The sequence below is a fragment of the Lissotriton vulgaris genome, chromosome 6, assembly GCF_964263255.1.
Source record: "Lissotriton vulgaris chromosome 6, aLisVul1.2, whole genome shotgun sequence".
NCBI classification, from domain to species: domain Eukaryota; kingdom Metazoa; phylum Chordata; class Amphibia; order Caudata; family Salamandridae; genus Lissotriton; species Lissotriton vulgaris.
In genome coordinates, this window is record NC_141694.1 from 1330543010 (window position 1) to 1330560349 (window position 17340).

At 42.6% G+C, this 17340-nt stretch overlaps 1 protein-coding gene across 2 annotated transcripts in view; it reads left to right on the forward strand.

The window, feature by feature from the left end:
- TEX12 (testis expressed 12) overlaps positions 1-17115 on the forward strand; it is a 480939-nt gene extending 463824 nt beyond the window's left edge. For both annotated transcript variants that reach the window (XM_086925403.1, XM_086925404.1), the window contains one exon: positions 15695-17115. In XM_086925403.1, the coding sequence (XP_086781529.1) occupies positions 15695-15839 (145 nt within the window). In that variant the 3' untranslated portion in view covers positions 15840-17115. The remainder of the gene's footprint in view (positions 1-15694) is intronic.
- The last annotated feature ends 225 nt before the right edge of the window (positions 17116-17340 follow it).

Genomic DNA, 17340 nt, shown 5'->3' on the forward strand with positions numbered 1-17340 from the left:
ATAACAGAATTAGCACCCCGCCCTGTGAAAGTGGGGTAGTTTCCTTCCTGTTCATTTTTCCCGTTTACCATGATATACATATTATGTGAATCCAGGAGACTATTTAGGGCTGCTCCATAAATATTGTGTTGAAAGTGGGGGGCTCCATCCCCATGACAGTCCAACGCCCCACATACATTAACTTTAGAAAGTGGGCAAGTAGTGGTATTGAAGTCCCCTGCCATAAACAAATCAAAGACTACGTTGGAATCCTTTATGATAACATCCAAGGCACTTGAAAGTGCTCTAACCACATGATTCCTGGTGCCGTCAAAAACATTATTATGTGCCGCTCGTGGAGGAGTCCTTGATCCCTGCTTGCTGCTGTTGCCTGGAGCCCCGTTGGGCATTGCTTCATTGTGCCTGGAGCCCCGCTGGGCATTGTCATCATGAGGGGAGCTGTTCACGAAGAGAACGGGACTGCGAGGGCCAGCAGGCTGTGCGTGTACCAGCCAGCACACCTGCCGCCTCTTCCCGTGTCTCCGCCCCTTGCCTGCCTGCCTGCCTGCTTGAAAACTCCTCGCGGCCCCCGCTCCGCGGGAGCCGCTCGTGGAGGAGTCCTTGATCCCTGCTTGCTGCTGTTGCCTGGAGCCCCGTTGGGCATTGCTTCATTGTGCCTGGAGCCCCGCTGGGCATTGTCATCACGAGGGGAGTTGCTCACGAAGAGAACGGGACTGCGAGGGCCAGCAGGCTGTGCGTGTACCAGCCAGCACACCTGCCGCCTCTTCCCGTGTCTCCGCCCCCTCTACCCTCATTTGGCTTAATACCTGAAGTCATTACGCGTCAGCGGGACGCGTGTGCGGGACATCACCCGGGACAAAGCCCGGACTAAGGGCGGACCCTCTTAGGCCAGAGTAGGCCGGGTCGGGCTTACTCTCCTGTCCCTCTGTTTTTTGGTACTGGTTTCTACTTAGCCCTTGTTGCCCAAGATATACCATTTACCTATCATGCCTTCACCAGCTCTGGACAAATCCATAGTGAAACAGGGGGGTCTAAGATTAGAACCCTAGATACATATTTCCCATGCTCCATGGCGGAGGAAGAGGGAGATTTGGATACTGCCCTTGCCGAACGCAGGGCTGAGCGCCGACGCTCTATTGAGAATCTGAAACGTAGACCCCTGGTAGATATTGTAGATGGTGGCACATCGCTGATTGCTAGTGAGGAATCTCTTTCACAGGAAGGAGTCCCTCTTTTGCTGAGGGAATGTACTGTTAGTCCCAGTCAGGTACCGGTGCCCAGCCCCTCCCCTAGCCTCTGTTGTACGGCTATTGATCTTATATCCCAACCTACCCTGACCTCTAAATCAAGGAAAGCTAAGCCCAAATTAGTTACTGTGGCCGAGCTACATGGCCCTCCTCCTAATAAGCGCAGAAGGAAGTCGAGGGCAGGTAAGGGTAAACCCAAACTTTCCCATACCGATTTTGGAAAACCTACTAAGTCTGTTCCTGTTCCCGGTAAGTCTAATGAAGCTACGGGTACTGTTCCCCCCCCCTATGAATAACTTGCCTATTTTACTGCCCCCAATTGCCCCCCAGGGGAACCTAGAATTCTTACTCAGATCTCTGCTGCAGCCTATCACCGAGAGTATTCAGAGAGTGGAGATCCGCCTAACTATTCTTGAGGCTACATTAAGTAGTTTGAATTCGCAGGTCAATACCCTTGGAAGACCCCCAGAGACTATGTCTCCCCCCACCTTACCCCCACCTCACAACCTCCTCCAGCTATTCCAGAACCATCTGTGGTGACTTCTGCCACCCCTATTTTGCAACCCCTCATGGCCATACCAGTTCCCCCATGCCATAGTAAAACTATTATTCCCCCACTACTACCAGCAGGTATTACTCCCCCTGCTATAAATTCCAATGGGCTTGTAAATGGTGATGGTATTCCACCCCCTCTACCGGAGAAACCTGCCCCTAGAGTTCGGAGACCCGACCTTCCACCCGAAGCGAACGATCTTATGGTAGTTATGGCCGGGGCTCCTCCCCTGGAGATGGGGGAAGGCGAGAATTTTTTCTCACTAAAAAATCAAGTAATTAAATTTTTGAACTGGAATAGACCTCTTCCTGCATATTTTAATAATGAAATTGTGATGGTAAGGAGGTTACCCTGGCTGGGCAAGACCAGGAAGTCAATAGTTGGGGACTGTATTTTGGTGAGCTTTAGAGACCCAAGGACTGTTCATCACATCTGTTCGGGGTCGAATAGATCATCTGAATCCACCATCCGGACCCTGCCTGTATCTTTTTTCTTCCCTCCTGTACAAATGCATCGTGATCAAGTTCAGGACAAATGGACAAGGGTTGCTCGGAGGGGTAGACTCTGTGGGTATCCAGCACAACCTGTTTTTCAACCACCTATGACACCCTTCCATAATTATAATCGTTTTAATTGTCTGAGTGGCCTTAATGGGGTTGATTGACTGCCCACTGCTGTAGACCCCACTATTTTCTCTGATAAAGAGCCCACGGTATTGCCCGACAGTAGCCCTATTCCCATCCAAGACCTTACACTGTCCCAAACTGCCCCGTTAATCCTCGTGACTTATCCAACATTACTGGACCCTCTACCCGTCAATAATGCTTTAATCACCACGGTACCAGTGTCCATTCAACCCCCTATCTGTTCCTCAGGGCTGAAGTTTGTTACCTGGAATGTTGCAGGGTGGAGTAGGCAATCGGCCTCATTGGGGTGGAAAGAGATCCTCTGGGATTTTGATATTTTATGCTTTCAAGAGACCTGGGCAACTGCTGATATTGAACTCGATGGGTTTGTGTCTTATAACAACCAGGCAATAAGGACAGGTATGGGTAGGGCTAAAGGGGGATTAGTGATTTTTACATCAGTCAAACTTCCACTATGTTTGATTTCCTACCTCCCTGTGGGACACCACTCCCAAATTTTAATACTAGAACATCCTAAGGGCCATGTCCTAGTGGTGGTCAACCACTATAACAACTTGTTTAATGCCTCAGATACCTCGGTGGCAGAGGAGCTGGGTCCTTTTTTTGAAGAACTTACGAAGCGATGTTAGTAAGCCAATTGAGATCATCTGGGGTGGGGATTTTAACCTTCGTACTTGCCCACATTCCTTTTCTAGAATCTGTGGTTTTGATGGAGACAACGGGGAAAACAGAGCACATTTTGTACACTCCCCACATGGTGACTCCTTTAATTCCCTTGTGCTGAACCTGGATCTTATGACCCACTCTCCGGCCCTAGATGTGGATGGAATGCCTGTTCCAACTTTTGTAGGACCCAATTCGTCCTCTGCCATTGATCACATACTGGTTTCTACGCATTTCACCCCTCACTGTACAGTCCCTGTCGTTACTGATCTGGGAGGTAGTGATCACCAAGCAATCACCATGCTTATTTCTGCATGGGGGCCTAGTGCTAAGAATGATTATTTGGTATTAGAAGATGCTACCCCATGCAGACAGAATGGTTTCCGTATAACGTGGAAATTGGACAACTCCGATAAACTGCAAGCTAGAATTATTAAAGAGGGGTTTGCTGAAATTTATAGTTGCCTTAATCCTGAGGCCCCTAACGGGTGTATTATAACTAATTTTGTGGCACTCGGTGATGCTGTAAAAAGGTGCCTTACCATTACTAAAGCCCGAATTAGGAACCAAAATGTGGGCTGGTTTGATAGCTTATATACTCAATCCCTGCGGGAACTCAAGCTGGCCTTAACAAAACACCCGAGAGACAGGGAGGCCGTCAAAATACTTAGGCTTACCTATAAAAGCAATCTTGTACGTAGGAAGCAGGAACTCAGGGAACTTGCCTGGGATGCCCTGAACCAAGCATCGGTACTACGGGACAGTAGGCTGTTCTGGTCTACGGTTAATAGTCCTTTCCTTGCCAATGAAGAGTTCCCCAAACTATCAGCGCAGGTTAGCGAAGCCAATTGGGTCTCCCATTTTTCTGGTATTTTTAACCCACCCGGGGGAGACTCTAACGGTCCTACTATCCCGATGTCTGAGACTAGGATACATTTGGATATTACCCTACCAGAGGTGGTTATCTCCCTAAGCCAGAGTAAAGGTGGAAAGGCACCGGGACCCGATGGGGTACCGGTAGATCTGTACAAATCTAACCCCAGTCTCTGGTGCCCACTCCTGACCCAGGTGTTTAATGCATCAGTCCTGGAGAACACCCCTCCTACTTGGAGTGAATCCCTAATTCTACCTATTTACAATAAGGGAGATAGAGGCGAGGCTAAGAACTATCGCCCTATTTCCCTTCTTGATTCCTCCCTGAAGATTATGAGCAGGGTTCTCCTCATAAGGCTCGAGGAGTGGGTTGAAGAAAATAATATCATGGCTGAATCCCAATTTGGTTTTCGCAAAGGCTTAGGGACTACGGAGCAGTGCCTTAACCTTGATCTCCTTATAGGGAAATATACGAGAGCGAAACAAGGGTCCCTATTTCTCTGTTTTGCCGATCTTTCGAGCGCCTTTGACCTTGTGGACCATGAACTTTTGTGGTCCACTTTATTGGCCATGGGCGCCCCCCAGGCAATCATTCACTTTCTGGCCCGTCTCTATAATAAGCTGTCGGCCCAGATACGTTTTGGTCCGTCGGGTGAATGTACCGAGAAAATCAGGGTTAAGTCAGGCATAAGGCAGGGCTGTGTACTGGCCCCCCTGTTATTTTCCCTCTTTATCAATTCCATCGAATCTGAACTCAAAAAGGTCCAGGCGGATTCCCCTCAAGTCGGTGGACTTCCCGTACCAGTTCTGCTTTATGCCGACGATACGGTGCTCCTTTCGCGTACTCCAAATGGGCTCCAGAAACTTATGAACACTTTTTATGATTTTATTAATGCGAGGAAATTGAAAATAAATAACACCAAGACTTTTATTATGGCCTGTGGTAAACGGATGAAATCTGTTATGCCGTTCCACTTTAACAATCATACTATTGAGGTAATGGATAGGTTCTGCTACCTCGGTGTTACCTTTAACAACAAGGGGACATGGACCCAGGAGATCTCAAATGTTAATGGTAGAATGGCCAAAAGCTCATCTGGTATTTTTCATTCGCTGCAAAGCTAGGTAGCCGCCGTATACCTGATATGGTAGACATTTACAGGCATAGATGTGCGTCTATTGCTCTGTACGGTTCCGGTATATGGGGCTACAGTCAGCATAGGACACTGCAAAATACCGAGAATGGGTTCCTTAGAAGATTGCTTTGCCTACCTCCCTCGGCTCCTACTGTACTGTGCCATAGCGAAGTCTGTTTAAACTATCTGACTGATCTTATGGGTTTAAGACCCCTCATGGTATGGAGGTCAATATGGGCTAAAGAAGAGACTACTTTTTCTAGGAAGATTATCACTGATTGTTTGAAGTTGGACAAAGTCCTTAAGATTCCCTGGCTAAGCTATGTCTCTTATACTTATGACAAGGTATTTAATTTTGACATCATTAAAAACCCCTATTGTGCCGTTACTGTATCGAAAAAGGAACCAAACTAAGTCTGATATGCGCAGGGTAAAGTGTTCTACCATGTCTACCTATGTATTTTATCACACCACTAAATTTGAAGGAAAGGGCATGTCTATGTACTTAAAATTCATAACCAAGCAGTCTCATCAGTATGTTCTGACACGTCTCAGACTTGGTATAGTACATAATTTAGTTGCCTTCCCTGAGATGAAAGTTCCTAGCCATTCCCCCTGTCCTTGCGATGGTCAGACTAGGCAAAGTACTCAGCACTTTATGCTTATTTGTCCACTCTATATGCATCTTCGCCGTCTCTATCTCAGACCTATGTTTTTAAGATTATCAGTGTATACTATTACCCAAGCCATGGAATTATTATTTGCACTTGACTCTGCAGACACCTGTTTTTTTACTGCTACTTTTTTACTTAAAGCCATTTCTCATAGGAAAAGTTTGGTGTTTTAAATCTTCCTAAATTCTTCATTTCTGAGCTATTGTTTTATTATAATGTTTGTATTGTGTTTTATCACATCAAGATCAAAAGGCCCCCTTACGCTCTACCTGATAAAGAACCGGTAGCAGGTAACTGGTAGGAGACAAAACCATTATATCCTTTAAAGTCCCTACACAAGTTTCCTGGAAACAGATAATGTCAAAGAGGGCTAAAAATTCTGTTCATCCCAGGCAATCTGATTTGGACCTAATGCCCGCAATGTTCCAGCTAGCAATATGGCAGCTGGTGAAACCGGAGAGACCTGACCCCACAAGAGAACGACCGCAACCCTGTTGGGAAGGTGTGATGTTAGTAAAATCGGGTGGTACCACTGGGCAGCCTACTGCGTTACCCTCCTTGCCCGTAGGCGCACAATCTACAGTGATCCCCAGTTTAACAGCCAAACCTCCTGATGAACAAACATTTTGTCCCATACCAGACAAGACCTGTCTCTCCGGGGTTTCTAGGGATACCGTACAGAACTCCAGTCAATCGTTTTGATCTAACCCGCTAAGACATTGGAAACAATTAACGGTGTTCACCTGGAAACTGCTTGGGAAACTATACGGGGCCTCTCCCCTCATTGTCTCCCACCGTGGTTACTAGGATGATGACTGGTATGTTGTCTGTAAAAAAAGCCTAAGAGGCGGAGTGAAATGCCCTGCTCATTACAGGGGCGGGATGTGGCTCGAATCAGGGCAGTTGTGGCGAGATGTGGGTTACTAAAATTGATAATGACGCAATCCCCGGCGATGTTCTTTGGAGACGTGCCAATCCAACTGGTTCTGGTAGTAGTCAAAATTTGGTCCGCCAGAGCCACTGGAAAGCCACACTCCCGATTCAGCCATGCCACAGTTTTACATTTAAGGGAATCATGCGATTCGGTAGAGCGGTGAGACCAGTCTTCCCTGACTGGTGTAACATTAGTCAGGACTGCTACATAGGGTGCGCAGTCCGGTGGAAGGTTCAGTCGGGGGAGGCCACAGTTATTAGACTTCCCCCTCTCAATGTTCTTAGTCTGATTCCCTAGGACAGGAATAGTGGAAGGGTACGAAGGGACAGGTTTAGAACATACTTGTGTTACAGTGGTGTCATTAGTAAGGCCATCTACCAATGGTAAATTTGATTTGCCAGTTACACCCTGCTGCTCAACAGCTATCAAGAACCTACTGCTTAACTGTGCAGGAATATTAGAGCGTGCCCGGACTGCGCCAGCTCCGGGTGGGCCTTTGTTGGATTGCACGGGCTTACTGGGACTGCCCCCGGCCGCAACAGCTAGTTGCGGACTATTATTAAGACTCAGACAGGATTGCACCATCTCACCCAATCTAGTAACTTCCTTAGAGACAGCGTCAAGTTTATCCAAGAGTGGAACAACGATGTTATTTAACTTGGCATCAATCATTCCGATAAGCAACTCAAACTGATCTGGAGCTAATTTCATATAGGTGGGAATGACGTCATTGTGAGGAGGATTTAGATCGTTGGAGCCCCCATTAGATACAATGACATTGTTCTTTTTATTTTTACGCCCCCCCCCTTTTTGGACAATACAGGTCTGTTTAAGGGTTTCCCTGACCTCAACACTCTATGAGTTTTGCGGGCCACGGAACTCGATGTGTCAGAGTCATTATGGGGCTCATTTTGAGACTCATCAGCATCCGATGCTTTATCTGGATCATTAACGTCAAGGACATCCTGTAAGGACTCAATTTCAATGGTGACCTCCCTGGGTTGACAATCCGGAGAACCAGTGGCACAGCTGTCATCAATAGACGTAGGCAAGGGAGTTGGTAAAGGAACAAGGATCTCAGTAGTAACCAATATGGGGGTAGGGTCTGGGGCACTACCTACTCCCAGGGACAATCTTCGTTCCTTATTAATCTTATCAACTACTTTCACTAAGTAGATGTCAAGTGTAGAGACAATAGGGCGGGGATTCCTGCCGACTGTTTTAGACATAGTGCCTTATGTAAAGTATACGCTACAAAGAATAGACCCCAATGCAGTGTTAAAATTATAAACTTAAAACAAGATAATAAATAAATCCGAATAGCACTCAATATGAAATGGCCTAAAACCACAATTAAATAATCATGGATAGGACAGTAACAGACCCAAAATTTGGGAACTGAAGTTAGAAGAGGTGTTTGTTACCATGGGGGAACGGTAGAATTCGTTGATCCAATATCGACAAAGTCAAAAGGTAATGAGGGCAAGACGACAGGGGGTTGGGCCCAGCCCAGCCTCGTCCAGTCGCGGACTGTCGTAGACTGTCCCGCCCTTGTTCCGGCCTTCTCCCGGGCCGCTCCCGCGCGCGACTCGCGGCTGCGAGAGGCGTTCCGTGCTTTAACGCGCCTCCGGGCGCTCCTGTGGCGTCACTCCAGCGCCACAGCCGCCGGGGCACCTGGGATATGGAGTCCCAGCCCACACGGCGTCCTCGGTGTTGCTGATGGCCGTTTCCCTCACGGAAGTGCTGGAGCAGGTGCTGGGGCGCAGCCGGTGGACCAAAGAACGCTGGCCGTTTACCTCACGGCAACAGGTAAGCATTTGAAGATGCTAGATGTATAAAACACAGGTGTACTTCAATTTGTATGTTTCTTTTATATATGTTGGCACTAGGAAAAGGTACAGATACATGCCTTCTGTCAGGAATATGGTGAGACGTATAACAAACACATGCAAAGGGTTGCTGGTTTACATTTGGCTAGGCCCAATACCCTAAGTAGTTGCAGAATAGTGAACCTGCAGCTCAAAAGTGAGGTTTAAGACATGTTGGTAGAGGGATTACTGATTAGGCTACTTTGAATGATTCTGTGGAAAGGTACACTTGAAATAAGTTGCAACATTTTAGGTGTTTGTTTGAAATGGGAAGTACAGTCTGTGAAGTTTTAAGGTGTGCATGGTCTTGTGACTGAGGTATGTCCCTACTTGCACATGTATTCTCATACATGTTATGCATTTGAAGATGCTAGGCGTATAAAACACAGGTGTACATATATTTATATATTTCTTTTATATATGATGCCACTAGGAAAAGGTGATGACACATATAGATGCATGCTATGAGGAATATGGTGAGACTTTCAACACTGATATGCCTAGGGTTGCTGCTTTATATTTGGCTAGGCCCAACACTCTGAGTAGTAGTAGATTGGTGAATCTGAAGAACAATAGTGAGGTTTAAGACGTTACTAGAAGGATTACTGATTTGGCTTCTTTTTACAACTCTGTGGAAAGGTACAATTGAAATATACCGCATAATTTTAGGTGTCTGCTTGAAATGGGAAGTGCATTCTGTGAAAATGTAAGGTCCGCATGGTCTTATGACTGAGGTATGTCTCTACTTGCACATATGTCTAATGCATTTGAAGATGCTAAATGTATAAAACACAGGTGTACGTCTATTTGAATGTTTCTTTTATACATGATGGCACTAGCAAAAGGTACAGACACATGCATGCTTTCAGGAATATGGTGAGACTTACAACAGAGACATGTGAAGGGTTGCTGCTTTGCATTTGCCTAGGCCCAACACAGTGAGTGGTAGTAGAATGGTGAACCTGCAGCACAAAAGTGAGCATATATGGCCTACAAACACCTTCTTGTGCCACATCTGCTGGACATGTATGCCGAGTCATTTTATGCTGGTTTCTTGCCCCCAACTCTTCGAAAAGCAGTGATCACACTATTATTGATACCTGTTTGTCAATCGTACAGACTACTTTCACTGTTAAATTTTGATAATAAAATTCTAGCCAATATAACGGTGACCAAACATGTTAGAAACAATCATTTCACCTTTACAATTGGGATTCCTTCCCCACCGATGTACAGCTCTAAATTTGCATATGTTGTTTTCAGTCCAAAATAGAACCTTTACTGAGGTACCTGCTGTGGCAGCATTTCTTGAAACAGAGAAAGCCTTTGATTCATTGGAGTGGCCTTTTCTGCTTGAAACACTTCAGAAATTGGGCCTACCCCAGGGGTTCACATCTCTCATTGTGTTACTTTATTTAGTTAATGCCACATAATGGGCAACATGGGCCGAATGGTATTTAAACAACACAATAGAAGGACTCACTAGCATGACCATGACTGCAAGGTCAAAATGCATAGGTGATGCTGTTTTGTTTTCATTAAATACTCTAATTATCCTACTTCCTTAGAGTCCGGCAAATTCTCTTTCTTGGATCGAGATATATATATATAGATATGTAGTTATAGAGATATAGATATAGATATATATATATATATAGATATATTCGAACAAAAGGATGCCACACTCCAGGGTATCTTAGTTGCCAAGATTTGTTAACACCAACGCGTTTCGGCACAAGGTCTTGATCACGGTTGGGTAAGTGCTATCTTGATTACGCTTTTGTACTGATATCCCATGTTGCCCTTGATGAGGCATTATGGGAGTTGTAGTTTTTATATACAATATATACAGATTATGTTTCATAAACCAATTGACATGATTGTTTTACACAGTTCAGATTGTTCCACAGATTCAAATTATTGCACAGTTCATATGGCCAAAACATGAGTTCAAACATATAGGGCCCGATGTAAGTAATCCCAGATTACTGATTCTTAAATACTGAATCATACCGATTTGGTATTTAAGAACTGGCAATCGGGATGTAGGTATATTTACCGAATTATTTACCGAATCGGAATGATTTGGTAATTACCGAATCGGTTAATACCCATAGGAATGAATGCCAATAACCAAATCGGTATTTACCGATTCGGTAATTTAAGGAAACATTGAAGGGTGGCAGGGTGTCACGTTGACACCCTGTTGCACCCCTCAATTATGTATAGGTGCACATGTTGTATAGGTGCACATGTTGCAGACATACATACCCTAAGGGCATGTATGTCTGCAACATGGCACCGTTTAAAAAGCAAAAAAAATGCTTTTTAGAGGGTTTTCATTATTTACCACCAACTTCTAGTTGGTGGTAAATTATGAATTCTTACAACCCTGTAGCACTGATTTCAGTGCGACCTACATCCCAAAATACAGATTCGGTATTTTTACCGATTCAGTATTTTACAGATCGGTCAAATTACAGATTCTGTATTTTGACATGCCCCTACATATCAATATCCAAATACCGGTCGGAAATGGCCGAAAATCGGTATTTTCGGCCGTTTCCGACCGGTATTTTGATACCAACATCGGGCCCATAGTGTCTGGGTGGCCTCATTGTTTAGTACATAGCATTATTAGGGTAAGTGCCGGTATATGCGCAACACATTAAACATGCCATCGGATATTGTCCTTAGTTAGGTCAGAATTATAAGTGCGCAAAACTTCATGTGGGTTAAATCAGCTTTCATGTTGAACTGGGTTCTAAGAAATTTAGTATGGGCCTGATTCCACCCGTTGCTGCCTGCCTGCCTGAGAGCCCGTGGGGAGCTGGAATATATATGTCATCAGTGATGTCACGGAGCATTTCATGAGTGATGTAATACGTGACGTCATCAGCAGTGCATTGCGGGGCACGAGTTATAGTTAGCTCTACTAACTATAACAGCCAAATTTCTCTGGTTTTATACAAGTGACCGGCACTGTTTTAACATTAGCTGTTAATACAAAGAGTTTTAAAAAAACATCTTATTTTGTGCTGCTCTACTGGTGTGTATTCCATATCCACTTGGTGCAAAGTGCACTTCAATGTCCTGTAAACAGTCCTGAAATTCTAATTCATGCTCCAATTATCTCTTGCGCGCATCATCTCTCCATATGAGATTGCTCTGATTTGATGGTTGGGGTGCGCACTGGATGCATGTACAATAGAATTGCATGATGTTGGTTTGCGATATAATCTACTATGTATAGTATTGCCCTGAATAAACAATTCTATGTCTAAGAAGACAATATTTTCCTCTCTATACTGATGTGTAAATCTGATGTTCGAATTGTTTGTACTAGGATAATCACAAAATGACTGCAGTCTTTGTATGTTCCCTGTCTATTTCATAAAACAATCATCAATATATTGCCCCAGTACAAAATGGATTTGTTCCCTTGCATGCCTCTTGGGCCGCAGATCCACTCCTCCTCCAGCCACCCCATGAAGGGGTTTACATTGGAAGGAGAGAGCCTGATGCCCATGGCTACACCTTGAAGTTGTCTGTAGCAGTCATTCTTGAAAAGAAATACATTAATATTTAGGATGAACTCAGTGATGGGTGGTAACATTTCTATGTGTTCCCATAGGCTAGCAGATCTGATGCTTACGGTGTGTTGAAATCCATGATTCCCATCTCATGTTTAATGCAAGTGTACAAGACCACAGCATCTAGTGTAAACAATTAGCCTCCCAGGTTCCTAATTTACATCACTTAGTAGACTTAGTATGGGTTTAGTGTCCTTTGTAAATGAAGAAAGATTTGACATGAAGGCCTTTAAAATGATATCCATGAATTCGGATATTCTTTGGGTAGGACCACCAATGCCAAACACAATGAGTCACCCTGTTAGAAAAGGAATATCCTTGGTACCTTGGGCAAAGTGTACCAGCAGGGATATTTAGAGAATTCCACCAGCATGTACATATATTCATCGTCATCCAGTAGACACTTATGAAGCCACATTTTCAGTCTTACTAATCTTACCTATAAGTTCAAAAATCGGATTGAATGTCAGTTTCTCATAGCAAGTGTAATTGCTCAATTGCAAATATATTTCCTGTTCGTAATCTAAGAAGTTCATCACCACAGTATTGCCTCCCTTGTCAGCTTCCCTTATTGTAAGGCTGGTATCCTCCTTTAATAGTTTAAGGGCGGCATGCTCACAAGGGCTGAGGTTGTGTTTACTCCTGCCTTGCTTTACTCAAACTCGCTTGTTAAGCGTGCCCACGTCCCCAAAGATAAGTTTGTAAAACGCTTTTATATTGTTACCATTTGTAAGATTAGGTGTCCATCGGGATTTGTTTTTGAATCCACTCATGAAACATGTGTCTGTATATAAATGTCTGTATATAAAGTCATAAATCTTAAACCCTGTTTATTATAATTATTTCAAGGTCTGTAATAGATAACAATGTCACCTAATGTCTTGTATAGATAATGCACTAGAATACACATCCATTTCCAACAATACTGGTCCTTTTATTTTCTTGAGGATTCAATTTGAAAAATTCTTTAGTTTCAAGTGTCTTATATATTTAAATAGGTAAATTTTCAGTTTACAAATATCACCCCCAGTCCCTGGACAAAACCGATGCCTTTTCTCAGAAGTGATATCATGTCAAGTTAGTGGTATAAAATGTTGAAAATTGATTAAAATAATAAAGAAAAATGGTGTCCATCCTGGGCCCAAGGGGCTGCTATGGAAGGCCCAAAAACAAAATCAAAAAAATTAATAACTAGCGGGTGCCCTTCCAGGGCCCATGGGGCCCATATGAGAGGCGGGCAGAAAAAGACCAAATAATAAATAAAAAGTTGTTGTTCCTTCATTTAAAAATAACAGCTGTGTACTAAAGTTTTCTACAATCAACCACAAGCACAAATCAATATATCAGGAAAAAGATATTATGAAAAAACCAAAATTATCTCGGTTTCAAAGCTTTCAGTAATGGATGTTAAAAGTGGAATAAAATGGTTAATAATCAGAAATACACTGGCTCCACAAACTGATAGTTGCTCACCAAATGCCCAGCACAGAAGCAGGCTTGGAGAATAAAGAAGAAATGGCCACGACACACTGGCTCTACAAAATGGTGGTCACTCACAACATTGCCTTAAAGAAGGAGGTGTGGAGAACAAAGACAAAATGAGTGCCTGCGACACACATACACATTGGCTTTACACAACGATGGCCAGAAAAGAAGACGAGACGAAGAAGAAAGACCAAAGGACCACTGGTGGCATACATATGCACACAGTGAAACACATCCAACACAACTTGGCAGTTTTTCACAAGGTAAGAAAAGGACAAAGAGAACATGGCTGTCATAACCTGGCTGGAACCAAATTGTCCCCTTCCAACAAAAACGTGTAGGGAAAGTATTGCACACATGTACACCCAAAATATGACTGGGCTCTCTGGACCTTGTGTACACCACCAGTACAAGCAGCAACAGTAATGTAAGATAAAGTCCAACTAAGTAAAACAGTAAACCAGTACAGCAAACTAGAAACACTGAGAAAAGGTTTAGATAAACATTAGAAGCACCCCAAATGCAAACCACACAGCAACAATTACACTTGGAAAAATAGTTTTAGCAGTTGAAGCAAATGGTGGGGACGCAGAAGCACATGGGGAAGAACAAAGGAAAATACCTGGCTATATGGTTCTGGCCTCCTGAAGCTACCCCAATCATAACTTGCATGACATGCAGACAAAAACAACATTTGCCATGAATACAAGGCCATCCTCAAGTCCTGAAATAATAATAAAAATATATCTAGCTCAGTAGCCATGAGAATTTGAAAAGTACTATCAAGACTCAACCACCGTCTACTGCAGACTAGGTCCCAGAAAGTCAAACACACCACATTTGAAAACAAATCTGGACAAATCTCACAAAAACACAAGGAAACAGAAGTAGTACTAAGCCCAGGCCTCCACCATCCAAAAATGTCTGTTATCCTATAATCTTACATGGGCCTGAATACATCCTCCACATTCACAACTCCGGACCATCTGCAACAAACACAATGAAAATAAAACGGTAAGAAAAATAGCTGTGTCTGCTTACACAAACATTTTGCAAAGAACTAAACTTACTTCATTGTCCAAAAAAGTAACGATTCCTTGGGTGGATGATGCAGCAGAGATTGCAATCAAAAGAAGAGTGATGTTTTCCCTCCATAATGACCAAGGACTGGACTAACAAGAAAAGTATGCCTTATTTTCAACAGTAGGACATTGTTCGTTTTCTATTCCAGCACAGTCCTCCTAGTACTCCACCTCAGGTTGCTTTTACAGATATGCTGCATCGTTACAGGTAGAACGAGCTACATTTTGATTAGCCGTATTCAACTTTATCCCACATTTTGGTATCTGGTAATAATCCTGGCAAAAACAAAATCTCTAGCCACTATTCTCTATTGTATCTCGTTCATTCCAGTTCCATAAAATTATAGTTTGTGACACATTTCACTGCAGTTCACTAAATCAAAGGCAGGAGTTCTATTTTTTTAAGGTATACATTTGTTGAAGAGAAATGTAGGACAACTACATGAGTGACCAGTTCTGGTTTTTAAAGCAACATTCCGTAGATAATTCATCCAGTTTTCAAGCATCATATGACCAATGGGTTTTGTAAAATGTCTGTTCTTCGGTCCCAGGAAACTCTTATGCTCTCTCACCCTCTAAATATACTAAGTGTTTGGTAAAAAGGGTAGAACATGGATGTTAAAGTGCTGTAATGTTAACTTAATGGTAATTAATTGGTAACATCACTTCCATGTCGAAAAGCAACCAGCACTGTTCCCAAAAGTTGGCATGCCAAAAGAAAGACCTGTGTACTAAAAAGATAGACTACAGTTGCATCTCTCACAATTCTCACTGAAACAATTCTATGAGGTACCTCTGCCAAATTGACACACATCTCTTAAGGATACAGTTTCACTATTAATGTAAACTGTTTTGCACGCAATTAACTGTTAATGCTTACCTTGTCAGTAATTCCTAAAAAGTTGATATTTTATAATGTGTAATTGTCTTTTCATCTAGTGAGAGAACAGCAGTTGATTCGTCTTATATACTCGAGTTTGATGAAATAATTAAAGAAGCAAGGGGCATCGAAATGCAATTGAAGCAAAAGAGGGAAAGCCTAAGGAATAGACTAACAATGATTGCAAACACACTGCAAAGATGAAGCAAATGCTAAATTAAACATATATTTGACTGGTAACAAGATTCCAAAATTATATTAAATATTTAGGTTGTTTTCTTTTTTGCAATGTGGAGTTTTTTTAAAAACAGTTAAATAATCTGGACTGTCATTCATGTTATTTTAGGAAGTATTGTGTACATGGAAATGTAATTTTTTGGTGATGTACCCAACAATGCAAACATCTTTATTTTAAAGTTTATTACCTCACTCCATTCAAATAATGATTCAACAAGTGAAAGATTTTCATGACTTCATTGAAAACAATGGAAGTGAGCTGTAGTTTTGATGTTAATTACTATGAGTATTCCAGTGCACTAAGCGACTTCCTCTTCTCAACTTGTCCATTTGATCTTTAGAAATTTGCAGTAGAATGAGAGGGGAAGTACCCCTCTGTTGTTCAGCTCACTTTGCCTCCTATCTGTCTTAAGGCGAACCATGGGTAGAGGTTGGGGGGTACATTTCACCAGAACCCTTACTTTTCCCATGTCATTGTTGGGACACTATCTCTAAATTTTATAGAAAAGGAGAGCATGAATAGATTAGTCGGGTAGGGAAAAGTGTGAGCAATGTGACATCCCTCTTCGTAGACCTGCAGCTTACCCATGCCACTGCGTGCAATTGAATTGCAGCACTAGTGGAACCAAGATTTACATCTTCAGTGTTCCAGTGACATTTCTTTAATTGTGACGTGCTTCCCTCAAATATATGTAATGGCTTTATCACCCACTGCATCAAGCTATCTCAACATCAAACAACCAGTACTACATAATGCGCTTGGTTCATTATGCTTTAATGTCTGTGTACTGTTGTTGATTGTTTGACAGATCATACATGATAAGTATTAGTTAGTGGCACAGTATGCCTAGTTGTGTTCATGAGAGAGCTCTCTTTTAAGAGCCAGGTCATAATTATCATTAGTCTATTTTTTGTGTCAAGAAAAGGTTACCTCAACACCCGTTAATAAGGTGCTGCTCACAAGGTTGGCATAGCACCACAATCTTTCTTGTTGAGTACTTTTTCGCACCTGCAGATGGCATCAACTGGCAATAATGGCATATCACCCAAATGTATATAACAAGCTATATTTTGAAAAAATTGAAAAAAATATTTTATTTCATATCAGTACTATGCCTTTTGCTTAATTTGTATTTATGTGTGTTGCATTATTTGTATGCCATTTTCATAGCAGGAGTAAGTATACCAGATTTGTGTTTGGCAATGTTTCTTGCTGGTAAATATCAATAAAATACTTTATATACCGAAATGTGTTATTTAGTTATATGGAGTATATGCTGAATGTATTATTTCTATCTCTTCTCCCATCTTCCTTTCTTGTTGTGGTTTGTCCAAAATGAAACCATTGTTAAATCATGTTTAGTGTTTAGAAATTCTAGTATAGGGGCACCCATGGTTGGGATCCTGTAAATGTTTTAATAAATAGATTTGTAAAAATGTTTTTAAATGCTAGCTTTATGCAATTACT